The sequence below is a fragment of the Rissa tridactyla genome, chromosome 3 (genome assembly GCF_028500815.1).
Source record: "Rissa tridactyla isolate bRisTri1 chromosome 3, bRisTri1.patW.cur.20221130, whole genome shotgun sequence".
Taxonomy (NCBI): Eukaryota; Metazoa; Chordata; class Aves; order Charadriiformes; family Laridae; genus Rissa; species Rissa tridactyla.
The window spans coordinates 101,055,478-101,075,683 of record NC_071468.1 but is presented as its reverse complement, the minus strand read 5'-3'; the positions used below and the strand labels follow the sequence as shown (position 1 = coordinate 101,075,683).

At 40.4% G+C, this 20,206-nt stretch overlaps 1 protein-coding gene across 4 annotated transcripts in view; it reads right to left on the bottom strand.

Moving 5' to 3' along the window:
• Window positions 1-20,206, bottom strand: part of GCLC (glutamate-cysteine ligase catalytic subunit) — a 37,197-nt gene that overhangs the window by 4,719 nt on the left and 12,272 nt on the right. For 3 of the 4 annotated variants that reach the window (XM_054194125.1, XM_054194127.1, XM_054194129.1), the window contains 14 exons: window positions 18,574-18,686; window positions 17,052-17,234; window positions 14,252-14,365; window positions 11,498-11,556; window positions 11,278-11,414; window positions 7,832-7,906; window positions 6,826-6,942; window positions 5,819-5,957; window positions 5,139-5,251; window positions 4,370-4,462; window positions 3,534-3,638; window positions 1,231-1,312; window positions 1,022-1,125; window positions 799-919 (listed from right to left, as the gene is read on the bottom strand). In XM_054194125.1, the coding sequence (XP_054050100.1) occupies window positions 799-919; window positions 1,022-1,125; window positions 1,231-1,312; window positions 3,534-3,638; window positions 4,370-4,462; window positions 5,139-5,251; window positions 5,819-5,957; window positions 6,826-6,942; window positions 7,832-7,906; window positions 11,278-11,414; window positions 11,498-11,556; window positions 14,252-14,365; window positions 17,052-17,234; window positions 18,574-18,686 (1,555 nt within the window). The remainder of the gene's footprint in view (window positions 1-798; window positions 920-1,021; window positions 1,126-1,230; window positions 1,313-3,533; window positions 3,639-4,369; window positions 4,463-5,138; window positions 5,252-5,818; window positions 5,958-6,825; window positions 6,943-7,831; window positions 7,907-11,277; window positions 11,415-11,497; window positions 11,557-14,251; window positions 14,366-17,051; window positions 17,235-18,573; window positions 18,687-20,206) is intronic. The other variant, XM_054194128.1, reaches the window with a different exon arrangement.

The following is a 20,206-nucleotide window of genomic DNA, read 5'->3' as shown; positions in this document are numbered from 1 at the left end:
CTGGGGGGGGGGGGGGGGGAGGCGGTGTCTTGACCTATGAGACTAACATTAACTGTCTAGCTAAATTTACAGCATGGCAGGCATAGAAGGAATTTGCACATATAAAGCTGCTGCAGACTGTGCTGTGTGTCCAGTTCTGAATTAAAGTTTAGCCTGCATCTTTTACTCATTATACCACTGCATTTTAAAAAGGAGCATGAAGAGTCATTATACCACCTGCCTTTGAAAACACTGCAACATGGGGAAGAGCCTGGTTTGCTCTGCCTTGAAGGAGTTTTGCTATTTACAAAAGGGCTTTCTTATCAGGGAACTAAAGAGTAGGTCCCATGCTCTAGCATACCAGAATTTAGACTTACGAGTCTTTTGGAGCAGCACGCTTTGGAGTCGCTATCAGACACAGCTCACATACTCTTACAACACTCAAGTGACAGGCAAAGGGGATTAGTATATGTGCAAACAACTACAAAGTGGGGAATACACTGCAAAAGCAGCAGTAAGTGGTGCTAAAAAGAGAAATCTTGGATTGGAGACACAATTCAGATTAGAGGGTAGTGTAACTGCATCAATTAGTCCTAATTTAAGTTCTAAAATGGATCACAAAACATTTATAACGAGAATTAGACAGGACTAGATTTAAGCCAGAGAACACACTCCAGTCCTTTGTTCCTATGATTCAACACTTAATCAGCCAGCCACAGCTGCCACCAGTTTTACACAACCAAAAACTAGAGAACAGCCCAATTACTGTCCAAGTAGAAAAATGCCAGGAAAATCAATGTCCGCAAGTGTCAAACATACCAGATGCTCTCTTTTTTATTAACTTCAGGTAGTTTAGGATGGTGCACCTTGTGTCCACATCCACTTCCATGTTTTCAAGATAGGAATTCAAAATTGGGATCAAACCAGGAAAGACTCCTTCCTATGTAAGAGAACAGAGTCAGCATAAAACACGCTTGATCTGATTTCTGGGAGGGTGGAATAGAGGGGAAAATTGTGTGTTCCAGGCATAAGATGCTATGACCTTCCCATTGATAATTGTATCAATGCTCATTAAGGTGTACTCTTCTGCGTCTGTGCCTGTCCCGTTCTGTGCAGAGCCACAGCCATCCACAACAGCGTTTCCACCTTCATGGGTGACAAAGGGAAAGGAAGAAATGGTTAGAAGGCCACTAATTAGAATTAGATGTACTAATCCCACAACAGTGTTAATCAGATTTCTTCTTGTGATACCTTTGCAAATATCTTTTCTGAAGTAAAACATTCCCTGCCGCACAGCATCTCTTTTCTGGGCCACCTTCATGTTTTCATCCACCTGGCAAAAGAAGTATTTCAGAGATTTGTGACATTTTAGAGAATTAGGATTCTCCCAAACCCTCACCATTTTGGTCTTATTAGTTGAAACATGTACTGTATTTCCTATCATTTCATCACAAAAGGCCAAGCTGTGGAGATAAGTTTTACTTCATTCTTCAGGAGCCCTGGGCAAAACCACAAAGAGATGATGTTCTGTGAAATTAGGCCTCCAGCAAGAAAAGGTAATGGTATTATGTTAGAACATGCTACACTAATCTCTTAAGTTTGCATGAAAACACAGGAACAGCTGTGATTAACAGCTTGCATCCCGTCTGGCAGACTTCTTTCCATATTTACATGCAATTTAAATGAGTACAGAAGAATAAAATTGCCATTTCCCTAACCACAGTTTGCTGCTTTTATTAACAGAATCACTGAAGTCTTTAGAAGAGTTATCACTGCATTAAACAAACTTTCAGAAACAGAATTCCAGTAACTTTGTATGGGAATCGTATCAACTCCATACCCAAACATCTGTTGGATAGTTAGATAAACTCGGACTGTTTGTAAGGAAGGTCTAAATTTCAGGCTTCTCAAAAAGTCTACAAACTACAAAGCACTAATCATACGCTCTGCAAATGACATAAGCGTTGCTCTACCTTTCTGGATGGAAGATTTTGTCCAAGTTCTTTGGACGGTATGTTCTCAGGGAATTAACATCACACAGCTTTTGGACATTAGCTTTACTGTATTGTCTTCAGAAGAAGGGATACGATTTCCTGAATTCTTTGACCTTCAATTGAGGCCAATGCAAAATCTCCACTCACTTCTTACCTTTCAAAGCTTTGTTTTCAAAAGTTGGTTTTCGTTCATTTTATATTATGAAAGCTATTTACACAACAGGCTGTTTTGAAAGTTAGAAAGAACTCCAGTCCTAGCCGACGGGAGTACAACCGCAGGCAATCAGACAGCAGAGATCAGTGTGAGATTAGCCCCATAAACCTGTATTGTTTTACTTGAAAAAGGCAGGCTTACCAATGGTTGTGCAATTCTCTGTTGCATTACCTGCCAAATTGCTTGGTGAGCTCAAGCAATTTTATGCCCCTCCCAGCCCCCCAACTCTGTTCAGGTTCTTTCTGCACCTGATCTCTTTTTCAGCCTGAACCAGTATTCATTAGTTAAAAATGTTGCGCTTCTGAGGCATTCCAAATAACAATGTAATTATGAACTATAAGCGCTAAATTGCTGCATATTTACAAAGTCCAAACTCCCTGACATCAGGAAGAAAATTCCTCCTTTTAGAAATCATACCAACTGTATGGTATGATTACTGTTAATTTACAACTTGAGTATTTTTCTCCATTTTAATTAAAAACACAAGAAAAGCCACAGGATACTATTATGCTGTAGCCAGCACTGGCAGTATTTTCAGTATGCAGTCTGTCAGAAGCCTTCTGCCCTACGAGACCTCTCAAAGTTACCTATAACATTGCAGGACTATCCATTTAGAGACATTTTCTGGCTAGGTGCCTCAGAAAGAAGACGTGCAAGGACAATTTCACCCAAAACGGTTCAACAATTGTGAGGACAAAAGGAAAAAGCGCATTTTTGCATGGCTGGTCTGTGCAAGCACAAGTCACAATTGTGACCGGAATCAGCAGTATTTGTTTTCACTAAAATACTGTATAACACTAAGCACAGAATCATAGAATGTTTAAAATTGGAAGAGACCTTAAAGATCATCTAGTTCCAACCCAGCTACATGGGCAGAGACACCTCCCACTCCTTTCCCTCTCCACCAGATACAAACAAAATAGAAAACAAGAACACGAACAGCCATAGGCAACAGCCATGTTAAAATAAATATCTCAAGTTTTTATTTTGACATCCACAGATTATTTTCCCCACATGTAAAACGAGGGAAACATGCCCTTTCCCAGTCTCAAAACAGTCTTGTGACAATGGTGTTTCTGCAGTAGTCAGACACTGTTAGTCACCACATAAATTCCCACAGTATATATCTGTAAGCTCAATTCCATGAGGCAGCAGTAAAATATTTGTTTAACACTGTAAAGTTGAAATTGATTCAAAGTACTGGTACAGATGAAAACTGACAGAAAGATAAAAGTGACTGTTCTGTAAGCGCCCAAATATCAGCTCCTAGCTCGCAGAGGATAAAAATCAGTCTTGATGCAACTGTGCTGCATTTAGCTCCAATAGAGCTGATCTTTCACACCTACCTTAGACAACGGAATGAGAAAATCCAGTTTATATGACAGAATCACTCTGGTTAGCAATACGACGAACACAACATACGCAGAATTTTCAAAGTCTGTTAACTGGACCTAGACATGAAAGGATTAGAGATTAAACTATTTTAGTGGGAAGACACTCATGGAAGTAATAAATATCTGGGAGAGTTTAAGACAGTTTGACTCAAACATTCACGTTGGTACTTGCATTTACACACATGCTACTAGCAGAGATGTGATGCACGAGCTGGAATCATCATCAGTGACTTCAAATGCACAATGCATGCACACTTCAAACTCAACCCTCTAATCCAATGCCAAAACACATTTGCGTTTCAAAAGCCTGTCTAATAACTTGTACCTTCAGGCTCTCTGTGTAATTACAAATGTATAATAGCTTTTAAATTTCCACTTTAAAGGGATTAAATTCAGAGAGCTCAGAAATAGACAGCTATAAAATAAAGTAACTTGTGAAAAACAGAACAATGGCGGTGGAATTGTTCAGTATCAGGAAAAGTACTGGAGAAATACAGTCCCCAGAAGCTAAATGGGGCTTTGTTTACTGTTGCTTTAACGCAAGCCTAATTCCTTTCCCCATCAGCCCAAATCCATTAGCATGCTTTGCTGCGCTGCAGTGGATTCTCCTGTCAGTTACATTCCCACAGTCCATGTCTGATTAAACACTGCTGTCCACTTCACTTGCATCTAGCAATTCAGAGGGGAGAAAACACAGCATAGTAATAAGGGTTTGATACTGGATGGCAGAGTGCCTGGTACTTTTCCACTTAAAAGGAAACTTTTGTATACACTGAAGCCTTCCTTACCTCCATAGGTCTGAATTCCACTCTCCATCCAATGTCTGAATTTGGAGGAGGTGGCTTAAACCTCATTGTCTGCCAATTTGTAGATTGAATATTCTGCAAAGCACACGAAACAGTCTGTCACAATCAAGATAAGCATCATTCTATAATATAAACAAAGAAGAATAAGCAGGTAACTAGAGTCATAATAGTTTCCCTGGAACAGCCCATCAAGTTAGAGAAGCACTTCCAAACTGAAGTGGCATGACTTCCTATAAACCACAGTGTAACTACCCATTCTAAGAGCAAAAACGTTACACTTTTTATACTATTTTGTTTGAGGATTACGTATAAAATATTAGGGGGCTTAGATTTAGATGAATTTTTTTTTGTGAGGGGTTGATGCATCCCAAACTAAAAACAACAAATCTTACCATAGCTATTATTTCATAAAGCTGTTACATATTTATATGTAAATGACATACAAAACAGTTTTTAGGAAGCCATAAAAAAAGACAGTTCCACATAACACTTATATACATAGCTATAGTTTGGGCTCTTCATATTTTATTGAGCTTAAAGTATAAGCCACCACCTTCTCCTAAATAAATGATAAAACAAAGAAAAAATGTGCTTATAACTGCAAAGTCATATGCTAAAGAACTAGTTGAAGTGAAAAACTCAAGAAAAAAAAGTATCTAAACTAATATAGCCATTCTTCAATGAAGCAGTACTATAAAGAATAAGCAATTTTATTTATATATTTATTAAATTCCTCTAAATCAGACACAACCTCAAAATGGTCGGATTCATTTGCATCATCTAGATGTATTTTCTCCTCAAACAAAGTCAATGGGTCTCGAATGAACAAGTGTGCAATATGCTGTGCCAAAAGGTGGTCAATACCTACAAAATGAAAATTCAAACAAACAATTCACACATAGCAAAGTAGGTTCTAGGAAATTATTTGTTTTACAAGACTGAAAACATCCAACTCTGCAATGCTACCTCAACCCACCACATCCTGTTAAAGTTTAAATGATGATTTTTGGAAGGAAGGAAATTATTAAAGAGAAAAAAAAAAAAGAAATCTTCAGAAATGGCAGCTCAATATTGGCATGGCTGCCATTCTTCCTGTTTTCTGATGCACCTCTGTGCCATGTTTCCTAAATCAGTTCTGCTCTCTCCACAAAGATAAAACATTAATGAGTCAAATACTGAGCTTCTCAAGCTGGAATTAGGGACATTTTCTGTTACAAATGAATACTTTAAAAAAAAAAAACAACAAAAAAAACCAAAAAAAAAAACCCAACGAAACCAACTCTCAAGACCACATTACACAGATACTTCCTGAGTAGGAATCACTCTGAGTGATGCACGATGATTGAAAACAAACAAGAACGAAAATGTAAAATATCCCCAACACGCTGCAAGCATAATTCTTAACCTGCTCATAATGAAGCAAACACTTACCTTCCTTTATTAGGTGCTCGTAGATATCTTTGTCTATTGTCAAATCAATGTCATTGTATTTCTCACCACATTCAGATAGATAACTGTCTATGGAATCATATCTGGATTTACTGATTCTATAATGGTTGTTCTTCAGTGGCTATATAATTTAAGAATACAATATTTTAACAGCTTGTTAACAATGTTACCTAAGTTTTGCTCACTAATGACACTTACGTGAGAATTATATCCTGTTTAAAAAACCCTACAGCCTCAATTAAAATTATTCAAAGTCTTAAGCAGGCTTAACAGAAAGCATCCTGTAATTATGACTATTTTGTTTGCAGATGTACGTATCTGAGCAAAAAAACCAGCCATCACACATTGACTAGAAGTGTCGAAAAGCGGAAACATTTTCCTGATGTAGTATACCATTACCCTGAGTACTTGGAAAGCATTATTATACCTATTGCAACACATACCAATACAGTTTACTATGCACACATTGTTACAGATGCTTTTGAAATATTTCCTGAACTACCCATTTTAAGTAGATTTTTAATTTTTTTTTTCCCCCTCTATAATTTTCTAAGTGCCTTGAGTGCCAATTCCTGCTTGGAGAAATTCCTTAAGTTCAAGTTCTGACAACTGACTCTTTTCATGCAGTTCTAGTTTATAATACTGGATTACTCAAGCAGCACCTGATACTTAATGGAAAGCAATTTTTGCTTTTTGGGCTCAAGCCCAGACTGCACAGTTTCATTACAGGGGGACCTTTTCAGCAAGCTGTGGAGGAGCAACTGGAGTTCTACTGGGATTCCCTACCTAACTAAAAATATGTATTTACATGCTAACACAAACTATACAACCAAGGTGAATGTTTACACCATCTCTCCTATATTTACCACAAAGACTGCCATGTTCCCTCATTAGGGATTCTGATGAGCACAAATAGAGTTTGATACTAAAGGAGATTTAACTTTTTTTGCCTGAAAAAACCCAGACATCTACTACCTAACATTACTTACCTCTAGCCCCCTCTCTTCTCGCGTTCGATCATCTACAGATGCAGAGATCACTCCCCAGCGACAGTCAATGTCAGACACGTAGCCTCTGTAGAACGGAGATGCAGCACTCAACGCCATCTAAAATAAAACAGCCTGATATGAAAACAAAGGACCAGCCAAGGAACCAAAAGCAAAATACAACCCCACTGGAAAAGGAAACTTGCTAGTCCAGAAGTAATAAAGCATATACTTCAGTTTAACGTACAGCCAAAGCCTGCACAACCACAATTCTCTCTACTGCCATCTCTAGAAAATGCCCAGATGAAGGGTTAGTATTATTGAAGTGGCATCTGACTCTCTCCAGATTTATTACCTCTACAGATCAGCATTTAAGGAACACAAAGATGATATAGCTAGAAGCAATTTAGGGAAAAATCAGCAAGTATTCTGCTCGCACATTTCCAAACTCCAGCAGTTCACCTGGCAATCTTTTTATTTTTTATTTTTGTTTGACCAAGCACCTGAGCAACACAGGTGGAACACAACTCACCCAGAGCAGGATCTGCTCACCACCTAGACCAGACCACTACTTTATTTTTATAACATCTGTTATAAACACCTGGTTATGACCACGTGTTTAGAAAAGGGACAGATTTAAACAATTTAAGATGAAACCCTTTGTAACACCAGACCAGAGTTGAAAAATTAAAAATTGTTTTAAGGAGCAACCTTGTCTTGTTTTAATGAAAAACCGCCCCAAATGTATTTCTAGAACTACTCAACAAGAGTCTCATGCATGTGGGAGGGAGGGCAGAGGAGAAGAAACAGACATCATCTGTTCTGCAGTGTTGTTTGGATAGTAAATAAATCACACTGCTCATGTGACAATCTAGCAAGGGACTGACTTCTCCTAGAGTACCAAATTTGTGAACAGCATTCAAGTTTTTTTTAAGTTCAGAATTTATTTTTTTACATGTAGTGGCTTTCACACAACAAAGAGCTGATGTGATAGAAGTCCATTACTTACCACAATGGGACAGATCGTGGCCAGCTGATCATAGAGATACCTTGCTTCAGAAATGCTGCACGCCTGGAATGTTACCTGTTGGAAGAAGTACAATTGCTATCACAGTTTTTATAATCAAAATGCAAGCACAGCCTTCCTAAATTTAGAATCAATGATATAATAAAGCAATTTAAATAGCAAGAATTTTAAGGGGTTCTTTTGTTTGGTTGATTTTGGGCGGAGTTTTTTGTGTGGGTTCCCACCCCCCAATTCTTGGACAAACTTTTGCCCCATCTATCAGCAGCATTTTTATCGAAAGCTTTTTTCCAGACCATTTCCATGTTCATTAAAAGATTTCAGACCATAAAGTTTGGGCTCCAAGGCTAAATATACAAACACTTGCCAGAACCAAAGAAAATCGAGTTAACATTTACAATACACAAGGGTCAGTAATGCACCTTCAGGAAATAAGCCAGGAGCCTACTTAGAACAAGTCAGAAAGTATTGTACATGTAACATTTGTTTTGTGTGATAGCTAATCCTGTTTTAAAGAACACTTCAAGATGCCTTTGTTTGATCCTGCCAAACCGTGAAAAGTAAATATTTTCGTGCCTACTACAACTTTTATTAAAAAAAAAAAAAAAAAAAAAGAGTTAGGTTTTGCCTGTATTAGAGACCAGGACACAGCAAAAGATGGAGAAGAAGTGTTATTTGCAGAAGCCGTTAATGATATGGAAGCCCTGCCACATATAGGCCACTAGAAGATATAACTTCTTTGCAACTTCTGCTGAAATTTGCTCAGAGCAGCATCAAACATGAGATGCATTTCTAGCAGCAGACCTTAACCTCCAGATTTGCCAAACCAACACTTCATGCATTTTAAAAATGCAGAGGGGAATCAATGGCCTCAAAACTGTTAAAAGACACTAATCAGATTAAAAGCCTCTCTCTCTTTCTTTGTAGTTTACATATTTACAGAGCAGAAGATAACTTAGATGGCAGTGTATCCCTGTACTACTATCACATTATTGCACAACAGGCTTCAGCCATAAATCACCATCTCTGCTCACTGTCCTGAAGAATGCCAGCCGAACACAGACTTTCCTCTTCCATGGATTACAATTATAGAGTCCCACAAAACACACAGGTTCTTCTCAGTCTGCCACTGAAGACCAACCCAATCCCCAAGTAAGCTTAAAAAAACCCAACCAACAAAAAGCCCCAAAACCCAAAAAACTTCTGAGTTCACGCGTGGGCTCAGTGGTGGTTTTTGGTTTTTTTTTTTTTTTTTTTTTTTTTTTTTTGAGTGGGGGGGGAATATGGGATTTGTTTGTGTTTGTTTTGCAGCCAACATTCATTAAAACATCCCCAATTAGAAAAATGGTGTGCGGTAGAGAAAGTGTTTCTTCTGTGTTTATCCTTCAAGTGGCTATCAGAAAAAACAACACAACACACTTTGAAAAGCTAGGACTATTTAATTCTCTTTGCAGAGAAGCAGCTAAGAATGATTTCTCATCACTAATTTTGGACTTCCAGCACTACGGAGCCTGCCTTGCGGTGGGATGGGACAGGACACCTACACTCTTTCCCCTGACGCAGTGATATCCACCTCCCCTTCCCTTCTATGTTTATTCCAACTCACATTAAGTCTGGGATTCCACCTGGTTTCTAGCCAAACATCCCATTACAGAGGCAAAGGCCACACAGCAGTCTTCTCCAGAGGATGGCTGCAGGCACTGCAAGGACTGGGGAAAGCAGCAGTGACGAGCACAAGGCTCAGCAGGCACAGGGACACCAAGCCTCGAAAGGGACAGGAACACAACGGTTTGCCTTGCCCTTCGCAGGAGCAGCGGCTCCCACCCCACCATTGCCACAGACTGTCCCCACCGAGCTCATCAGGACATTACTTTTAACCTTGGAAATACAGCAAAACAAGTGGTAGCTTGGTGCATAGTGAGGAAAAAAAAGAGCACAGAAGAAAGCACGCATACTGCAAACTACCTTACAGAAAAATCAGCGGGGAATACATGTTTTCTTCTAGTCCGTTATCAAGAATTATCAGTTGATACACAAGCAGCTGCTTATAGCACCTGCCAGCCTTCTTTTCATTCTCCCTTTGATGATAACAAAACTAACGAATTTGACCACTGATTACAAAAATGGGGAATAGTAAAATGGTATTCCATAAAAAGGAATTTAATACATTTTTAAACAAGTTCAGACAATGACTGAATGGTAAGGCTATATTTCTTTTATTGGACTTAAGTAAGAAAGACATGGTACAAAACAGACCATATCAAACTTTACACCTTGTAACAACACGCAGTATCATGTACACTTTACTACTTCATCAGATCCTCCCTATTTTACCTTCGTGACAAGAAATCACACTTGGCTGCTGTCAAGAACATTTTATTTATTCACTTCCTGTAATTTCTCAAAGGGAAGTGTTCTGAATGGGGTTATTTCTGCCAGTGCTGTGAAACAAAAGGAGCTGGAGAATTTCCTTTAGGCCCCTAGAAACTTAACAGTATCCTCTTCTTAGCTCTGCTTCCAAGATGGCAGTGGTATCAACAGTCAAATACTTTGCTACGACCTAAGCCATCAGCCCCTAGCATCATGTTACTATGATAGAGAAACACTTAAAACAAACAGATATTGAAAGAATTAAAGCACTCCCAAGATGCAGTACCTGCATTTAAACGGAGGATACCATAAAATAGTAGTAACTTAGGAAGATGAATGAAAACAATAAAGAGTGGGCATGCGTTAATGGGACAAAACAGATCCAAAAATGTCTCCCAGCACGCAGTAACAGAAGACAGTTACCCGTGTGAATTTGGTAGGTTCATGGTACAAGCAGCAAGAAGATGACTTCTTAGCAGATAGCTAAAAATATTTAAGAATGAGAAATTTTATACAGATGCGCTGTTTGTAAATATATATTTTTTTATTATAATTTCACAGAATTAGGATATTCCAATGACTTCTTGTCACTCCTTGCTTTTGCTGTTCTACATATGGGGAGAGGGGAAAAAAAAAACCCAAAATGAATAACTAAAAAAATCCCACACGATCCTACAAGACAGCTCAGTTTCCATCCCCACAGCGTCCTTTGGTCATGCCTGAAAGAAGACCACAGTGAAAGATGGTCTTTCACACCTGAAAAGTGCTGGAGTTCCAGGAGAAGGTGCTCGATCAAACGGGGTTTCACCAGTTCAAGGGACCCTTTCATCAAGGCATCCAATTACATTTGAATATTAGTAGAAAATAAACATAATGCAAGCAAAGAAACCTGTATTTTAAGACTACGTTATCAGGTAGAAGATTAAATTTGTTGTTTTATTCCTCCTTTTGCCACACTAGTTGAATTAAGCTAGAGAAATTAGACATAAGGCAAGTCTTAAAAAGGGAAGCGTTTAGGAAAGACAACATTCAGTAACACCTTGAAAGCAGATGCACTTTACCTGAAGACAACAGTTTCCCATTCCAAAACCCATAGCATCCATGTATATATAGTCCGGCTTTGCTGCTTTTGCTGCTTCTCCATCGTCATTAGGAAACGTTTCGATAAATGGTGATGGCGTGTTCTTGTCTTTAAATACTGTGTGGAAAATGGAGGTAACCCAGAGCATTAGATTGAACAGCTACTTTGAAGAAGAAAAAAGATAGATTGAATTTACTTACTTGGTACATTTATCACAACCTTTTCTCCTCTTCGGTGACGAATGTTTCTGGTCAGTGTACTACAAAAAAAAAAGTTTGCTGAAATGTCTGACAGTTTCTCTTTAAGCAAATGGTTTTGAAATTAGTTTCTCATCAATTCTCAGGGTTTCAGAATGTCAGCTTTCTATTTATTTTTGAGCATTTTTCTTTGGGATATTTCTTTTCCTAGTTTAAGGAACTAGTTGGTTGAGAGAGTCCCTTGGGATATAGTGCTGAACGGCAAAGGGGTCCAGGAAGGCTGGACGCTCTTCAAGAAGGAAATCTTAAAGGCCCAGGAGCAGGCTGTCCCCAAGTGTCGCAAGTCTAAAGGGCAGGGAAAATGGTCAGCCTGGATGAACAAGGAACTTCTGATGGGATTTAGGAATAAAAGGGGGGTTTATACCACCTTTGGAAGAAGGGACAGGCAACTCAGGAGGAGTACAGAGATCTCATTAGGTTATACAGAGAGAAAATTAGGAAGGCAAAAGCCCAGCTGGAGCTCAACTTGGCCACTAACATTAAGGACAACAAAAAAACTTTTTATAAATACATCAACAAAAAGAGAGCCAGGGAGAATCTCCATCCATTACTGGATACAGGGAGGGGGGGAAAAGTTGCAACCAAGGACGAGAAGGCTAAGATACTTAATGCCTACTTTGCCTCCATCTTCAATAGTCAGACCAGCTATGCCCAGGGTGTTCAGCCCCCTGAGCTGGAAGGATGGAGAGCAGAACAATGCACCCATAATCCAGGAGGAAGTAGTCAATGATTTGCTTCTGCAGACACACTGCAGACACACATAAATCTATGGGGCCAGATGGGATTCACCCAAGAGTACTCAGGGAGCTGGCGGGAGAGCTCACCAAGCCTCTCTCCATCATCTATCAACAATCCTGGTCAACAGGGCAGGTGCCAGATGGCTGGAGGGTGGCTAATGTGACGCCCATCTACGAGAAGGGTCGGAAGGAGGATCCGGGGAACTACAGGCCCGTCAGCCTGACCTCGGTACCAGGAAAGATCATGGAGAGGATCATCTTGAGTGAGCTCTCACGGCAAGTGCGGGGCAGCTGAGGGATCAGGGCCAGCCAGCATGGGTTTAGGAAGGGGAGGTCCTGCTTAACCCACCTGATCTCTTTCTATGACCATGTAACCCGCCTTCTGGACGTGGGGAAGGTGGTGGACGTTGTCTATCTGGACTTTGGTAAGGCCTTTGACACCGTCCCCCACAGCATTCTCCTGGAGAAGCTGGCGAATCATGGCATAGGCAAGTGCACTCTTGTGCGCTGGCTGGATGGCTGTGCCCAGAGAGTTGTGATTAATGGGGTGAAATCCTCTTGGCGGCCGGTCACCAGTGGTGTCCCTCAGGGCTCAGTTTTGGGGCCAGTTTTGTTTAATATCTTTATCACTGATCTGGATGAGGGGATTGAGTGCACCCTCAGTAAGTTTGCAGACGACACCAAACTAGGTGGGAGAGTTGATCTGCTTGAGGGTAGGAAGGCTCTACAGAGGGACCTGCACAGGCTGGATCAACGGGCCAAGGCCAACTGTATGAGGTTTAACAAGGCCAAGTGCCCGGTCCCGCATTTCGGTCACAACAACCCCAAGCAACGCTACAGGCTTGGGGAAGAGTGTCTGGAAAGCTGCCCAGCAGAAAAGGACCTGGGGGTGCTGGTGGACGGCCAGCTTAACATGAGCCAGCAGCGTGCCCAGGTGGCCAAGAAGGCTAACAGCATTCTGGCTTGTATCAGGACTAGCGTGGCCAGCAGGAGCAGGGAAGCGATGGTGCCTCTGTACTCGGCACTGGTGAGGCCTCACCTCGAGTCCTGTGTTCAGTTCTGGGCCCCTCTGTACAAGAGGGATATTGAAGTGCTGGAGCGTGTCCAGAGGAGAGCTACCAGGCTGGTGAGGGGTCTGGAGACCAGGTCATATGAGGAGAGGCTGAGGGAGCTGGGCATGTTTAGCTTGGAGAAGAGGAGACTGAGGGGAGACCTCATTGCCCTCTACAACTACCTGAAAGGAGGTTGGAGAGAGGTGGGTGTTGGTCTCTTCTCCCAAGTGAATAAGGACAGGACCAGAGGAAATGGTCTGAAGCTGCGGCAGGGGAGGTTTAGATTAGACATTAGGAAGAATTCCTTTACTGAAAGAGTGGTCAGGCACTGGAACAGCCTGCCCAGGGAGGTGGTTGAGTCACCATCCCTAGAGGTATTTAAGAAACGTCTAGATGTGGCACTTCAGGGCATGCTCTAGTGGCAGAGATTGTAGGGGGTTGGGTTTTTTTTTTGTGTGTGTATGGTTCGACTCGATGATCTCAAAGGTCCTTTCCAACCATGAAGACTCTATGATTCTACGATTCCATTTCAGGGTAATGAGGACAAGTTACTGATTACACTGAGATGTCGCTGTGACGTATCTGAGCAAGAGCTGGATTAACTGTGATGGAAGTGCTTAGCCATGGGATTTTGAACTGGAAACAATTTTGCAGTAGCATAATCAACACCTTTTGCTACATAATGGTGTGAACTACCATATAAAGTTACTTAACAGTTTACTTTCTTAAGGCACTTTGACAGAAAACACATCATCACAACCATCTCTGTTCAAGTGGTATCTGCAGCAACTATCTATGCAACACATAGCTCTCTATTCCAGCAACGTAAAGAAGTTGCAGGTATGTCTATGATATTTAGGCACAGAAAAATATTCAGCTTCCCATTCACACACCCAAAATACTCTTACCTAAATCTAGGATGTTTATTGATGGCTTCATCTGGAAAAAAGAGGGATTTCGAAGCTCCTCCTTCTACTGGCGTTGGCTTATATTCCGGCAGCGTAAACCCAGGACACCCTAACCTATATAATACAACAATGAGATCCAAGCTGTAATGCAGACTGACTATGATTTTTTAAATGGTCAGATGATCAGAGATTAGGATTCTCATAGACAAAGGAATAAAAGGAGTTTTTTTTTTTTTAAAAAAAAAAAACAAACCCAAAACCTTGCATCTACTCTAAGTATTTCTGAAGCACTTTTCAAGACTGCTAACTGTACATGTGGAATTACCAGAAAGGGGTCTTAAAACAGGTGCTGTAAAAAGGCCGGCGCTTGCCAACAACCAGCTTAAGGAGTGGTTAAAAAAAAGGGGAGGGGGTGAGTGTTTTAAAAACTACTCCCCTATCATTGGACAGTAAACACAGATCTTTCCAGTGGCTGCAGCAAGAAACTTCATAGTATTAGGCAGAGTACATACATTTTAGTGTGTGGGCACTCATCGTTAATACTGACGTGCAGCTGCATTCTGCGCCTTAAACAGTTTCTCTAGAGGGCGCAGGTTAATGTTGATTGGTGAAGTAATTTATCTAGCTCTGCTCCCAACAATCTACTTAAAAAGATGTACCTAACCAACTCTGTAAGAATTCGAGGTAATTTCAAGTGATACATATATCCCAAATCTCACAGTAGTTTGTGATTTTGGAACTCTGAAAGACCCCATAAATGAGAGAAATGTAATAAGCAGAGAAAAATTACACTATTAGGTGAAAAATGCTGACAGATATGCAAGTAAATCAGAATACAACCCTCTCCTTTGTAGCCTCCATTGTAAGTTTAACACTCATCTGAAACAAGAACCAGTAGGTTTTCAGTGCAACTGAAACAAAAGAGCATTTGAGAAGTTGGAGGTAAAATTGCAGAAGATTACTTTCTCCATGCTGCACAGTATAAAGCACAAAGATTACGCTATCTCAAGAGGCTCTAGTAGTTTGATGTATAAAAAGGGTTGGCTAATACAACTACAAGCAAACTACTCAAAATACCAGGAAACACTCACATTTCTGGAAATATTATTTATGTTCAGCACGCATGTTGCTATTTGCTACATCTTCCTGGGTTAGGTACAGAAGTTGTCCTACAACATCTAAACCTGTCTTCACTAATTATGTAAGTGCAATATCACTCCATCCCTCAAGAAAGAAAACACCTTTTTGGTCCAGTAGTGAGGGCTCACAGATTTAAGTACTCGGGATACTCATTCAGCTTCTAAGCTTGTATTTTTTCATATTTAAGCATTTTCAGGTTTGTTCATTTTTAACGGAGTTATTTTAATAAGTATTCTTTACCTTTCTTCTGTCAGCAAGTTTTTTTGTCTTTTCAGATGCACAGATTTTATTTTATTTATTATACACACATGTATATGCACAGACGCACACAGGCATATGTATATATTAATGTAGAGAGAACGTAGTAAAAAACCCCAAACCCACAAAACCTCAGACATACATGTTAGCAATGCTCCAGTCAAACCAACAAGGACTTGAATGGCAAGATGACAAAAGGCAGCAATAAGAAACTAAATAGCTTAGGGAGAGCAATCTCTGAAGAATAAAACCATGTTGGGATGATCCATAAGTAATAAAGAAACTACATTTTATTATTTACTGGCTTTCACTGAAGTCCAATGTACTGATCCTACAGTGATGTAAAAAGAATTTCTGTGATGAATTACTCCTCTCCCTTTATTCTTTGCAAGACCTGGTCTGAAATGTTTGTATACAATATTTATTAAGTGACATAATCTATTTGTAAGGTTGCAGGGCTAAAGAACCTTAGCTCTGTAACACAGAGAACTACTTAACCATTGGACTTCAAATAAGCCCTTATTACTTCAAAGATATCCAGTATCGCTCCCATAAAGAGGAAGCAAATTTAGGGCCACTGCATTCTGTACTGGCCAGTAAGGCTAGCTGCTTCTCTTCTACCGCACAGCAATTTTTTTTTTTTACTATTTTAAGCATAACTATCTTCATTCATTTGATTGACCAGGCTAGTTAGAATGAACATAATAAATCCCTGACAAGGATTATGTTTGAAAGGAAGGTCAAAAACTACAGTTTCTCCTAGGTAATGAATTTCCTGAATTTCATTTCTTCAAGAGCCTCTTTACAGCAATAAAAAGGAGAAAATCTACCCTTTGTAAGGATATGAACCCAGGAGAGGTCCATTCCTTTCCAGATTTAGTCAGTACAGTATTATAGAAGTTTTAAGTCTTCATTTTGTAAGGACAATCACATTCCTGTTCTACTGTGTACTCCAAGACACCAAAAGAAGTTTGCATGTGCTTTAGTGGAAAAAGTAGTGTCAAAAAATAGATCAGAGTAGCCACGTTTTACCAAACTGCTATTTATAAAGATCAAAACTCGCAAAATAGGTACAGAGAAACCTTTTATATATGATTTGCTGTATCAATTCCAGATGTCAGACTACTCTACATACAGTACTTTGTTATGAATATTCAGGTATTCTCTCCTAATACGAGATCACCACAGTTTAGAAGTAACTTAAAAATGTAAAAGATGCTTATTTTTTTGGGCTCACTGCAATAAAAATTTTAGGAAACACAACTGGAATGTTAAATCAAAGTACTTTGATTGAATCATATTTTGTTCGGTTTCATTTTACAGCTTACCTGTAAGCAATAAGGAGAAAAAAAAGTATAAGGAGAATAGGAAACACAGCATTACATTTCAACAACCATCTCACCTTGGAAATGATGTCACAGTGCAAACAGCCTCGTTTTCTTTGAGCACAGAAGCGGCCTCTTGCCGTCTTTTCCTCATGTTGTCTTGCACAGTGTTGAATTCAGACATGGTTCCCCCATATGGCTGCCCAGGCGTCCCTTCAATCATGTAGCTTCCATATTCTGGTCGCCAGAGTGTTGGGTGGCTATAATAAAAGAATAGCCTCGGTTAAATATTTCTACAGCTTCAGAAAAAAAAAAATTAGATTATTTGTGAGGATTTCAGAAATGAGTACAACCTGCAAGAAGTATCTCCTAAAGCTGATTATTTGATAGAGTAACACAATGTACATTCCAATGTACCTCACTGCTTGGAGGCAGTGAAAAGAAGTTAAGGCACAGTTTGGCAGTAGGAAGTGTTGCTGTACAGTGCAATAAGTAGGATTTGCCTATGTCAAACCGCAATCACCTTTCGTATCTGTCTAAAGCCTTGTTTTTTGGGGTTTTAACTGAAACTGGACCATACAGAACATTCAACTTCTTCCACAGTACAAGGCAAGGCAAAAGTTATGCTCAATTTCTCCTTTCCACTGCTGTGACTATCTGGTCCTGTCTCACAAATTTATTAGGTTAAGAAACTAAATGAAGTCTGAGTCCACCTAGTCACCCTTGAAAAGTAATACTCTCCCATCCCCTTGTGAAGTCATGCCACCTCTATGGAGCACACTCTACCAGAGGCTGAGCCACATCTCCCCTGCTGTTCTTCAGGCAGTAGCAGTTTTGAGTCTAAAAGCAAAGGGACTCCTTCTTGCAGGCATTCAATAGTCCCTCTACTGAGGAAGGCAAACAGGGAAGCCTTACTAGAAGATGAGTTTAAGGTACCTAGAAAGTAGTAGACAGGACCAAGGCACAAAAGCCACTCATTGCAACAGCAGTTTATCCACCTTCCTGTATGCTGTCACCTACTTTGGGCTCTCTTCAGCTAAAGCACTTCACTGTCTCTGCTCTCGTTTCTCTGCTGCCATCACTTAAAAGGCAATTCACAATTCTCTGTCTAGTTGAAGTAGGGATATGATCCAGTTATTCCTGAAAATTCCATGGGAGAGGGTGAGGAAGAACTGTTCTGCTGCCCTTATGCTTACCTTCCTAATTCTGTCAAAAATGGGAGAGCCCTCCCGCAGACAACAGGCTTCCCTACACAGGCCTCACTCACTCCTGTCCTCAGGGATATAGGGGAGAGTGCACACACACAAAACTAGAGCAAGACAAAACAAATACCCAAACTGCAACTTCTGTGGGTTGTTACAGCCTCCTTCCCGCCCCCCCCCCCCCCCCCCCCGCCCCGAGTCATAACACAAAAAGCGCACAGGCTGCCTGCAAGTGTTCTCAAAGTCTTTCATTTCCTGCACCCCAACTTTATCTGAAAATATCAGTATCTGTGGCTTACAGCTTTACCAACAGCAGACTTGAAAGTTAAGCTATGTCTACGAAATTCTGTACAGTATCATAACATGAGAAAAAAAGAAACAGGAAACAGCTACTCACTTGGGGTTTACCTTCTCCCCCTTGTCTTGTAGCGTTTGAAGAACTTCTTCACCACAGAGCACCAAGCGCACTTTCTTATTCTCGTGGTCAAATTTTACTAACATATATTCCACCTTGTAAATAATAAAAACAAAATAAACAATTATATAGTAAGATTTTGTTTGCAACAAACACGTTGGCACAGTTTCAAACATCAAGTGAAAAGAAGAAAAAAAAAAAAAGGATGTCGGACTGAACTTTATCTCCACAGCTTAAAAACCACCACTAGCTGTGGATGCAGTAAACAATCCCACAGAAAACAGCTGCATGCTTATTTCATCTTGATTAAAGAATTGAAATTCCTTGAGATCGGCCTCTAAAATTTTCCCCTCCATTTCTAATTGTGGATATTTTGCAAAAAGATTCCTGAATTTGTATTTGCCTCCACATTATTTTAAAAAAAATTTAAAATCCTATGCAAGCTATTAACCACAAACATCTCTCTGTCATGCCATGAGTTACAGTCTCACAAAAACTGACAAAAAAACAAACAAAAAAGAGTCATTCTACAAACAAGACATCCATTTACACCCAATCACTTGTTGGAGCTATTTAAGACTAGCAATAACAGAGCCTCATTTACACCAGGGAAAGCCCACGGCTCTCACAGACAGCATGGCTCCTGCCATTTACTCCAGCTCTTGGCACAGCACAGGGGTTTCCACCCCTTCTTGATTCAGCTTTGCTGCCACCTCTCCTTCCCCTGCTGCCCAGCGGCATACCTTGCCCCAGGACCTCTGCCTCCTTCCTGCCCCAGGCTGTGACCCACCGCTGCTCCCAGTGACACACCAGTGGAGAATTCGATCCAACACGCTGCCAAAGACAGTGGTGCCAACACCATGTCGCAGCACTGGAGAATACTGTTTCCATAACAGAGATTATCTGAAAGCAGCCAGATCTGGAACGCCCTCATGTCAAACTTTCTAATCTCCATGCATACTTGCTGTCAAAGCTCCTGTGAAGACTTTTAGAGTGTTACCCGGTATAGCAACCAGTCACCTGGACCTTATAGCCCTTCACTACTTACTGATACAATCTATTTCCTAACACCTATTTAGCCGGGGATGCTTTGCACTGTTCTGGGAAGCATGAAAGGCAGAACAGCCCCCAAGCACGATATACTGCTTACCACATAAAAGCAGAAGTCATACATGAAAATGCATCACGGGGTACTGGCTTTGAAAACCCCTGGCTGGACCAGCGGTGATACACACTGCCTTTTGTTGGAGGCTCTCAAACCACTGCCTCAAGACTTTCACAGCTCATCTAATACAAGTATCAACCTGTAGTTAAAAATTCAGGTTGCGGTTCCACAGCTGGAAGTCGCCCGAGGTTTTGCACTGTGCTCCTCAGTTTTGTTTTCTTACAGCGCCCAGAAGTGCATCCACTGGTACTTACCGAACACCACTGCTCCAGCCCCAGGAATTCAGATTCATGCAAGATGCTGATGTTAAAGTTGCAGCATACCAACCCATGGCAACTTTTATTTTGTACAAAAGCCTGATACGTATAGAAAAACAGCTTGCCAAAACACAGGAAACTTTTGTAGTGTTTTCCAGCACACAGTAAGAGGATTTGTGGGCTTCATGTTCTT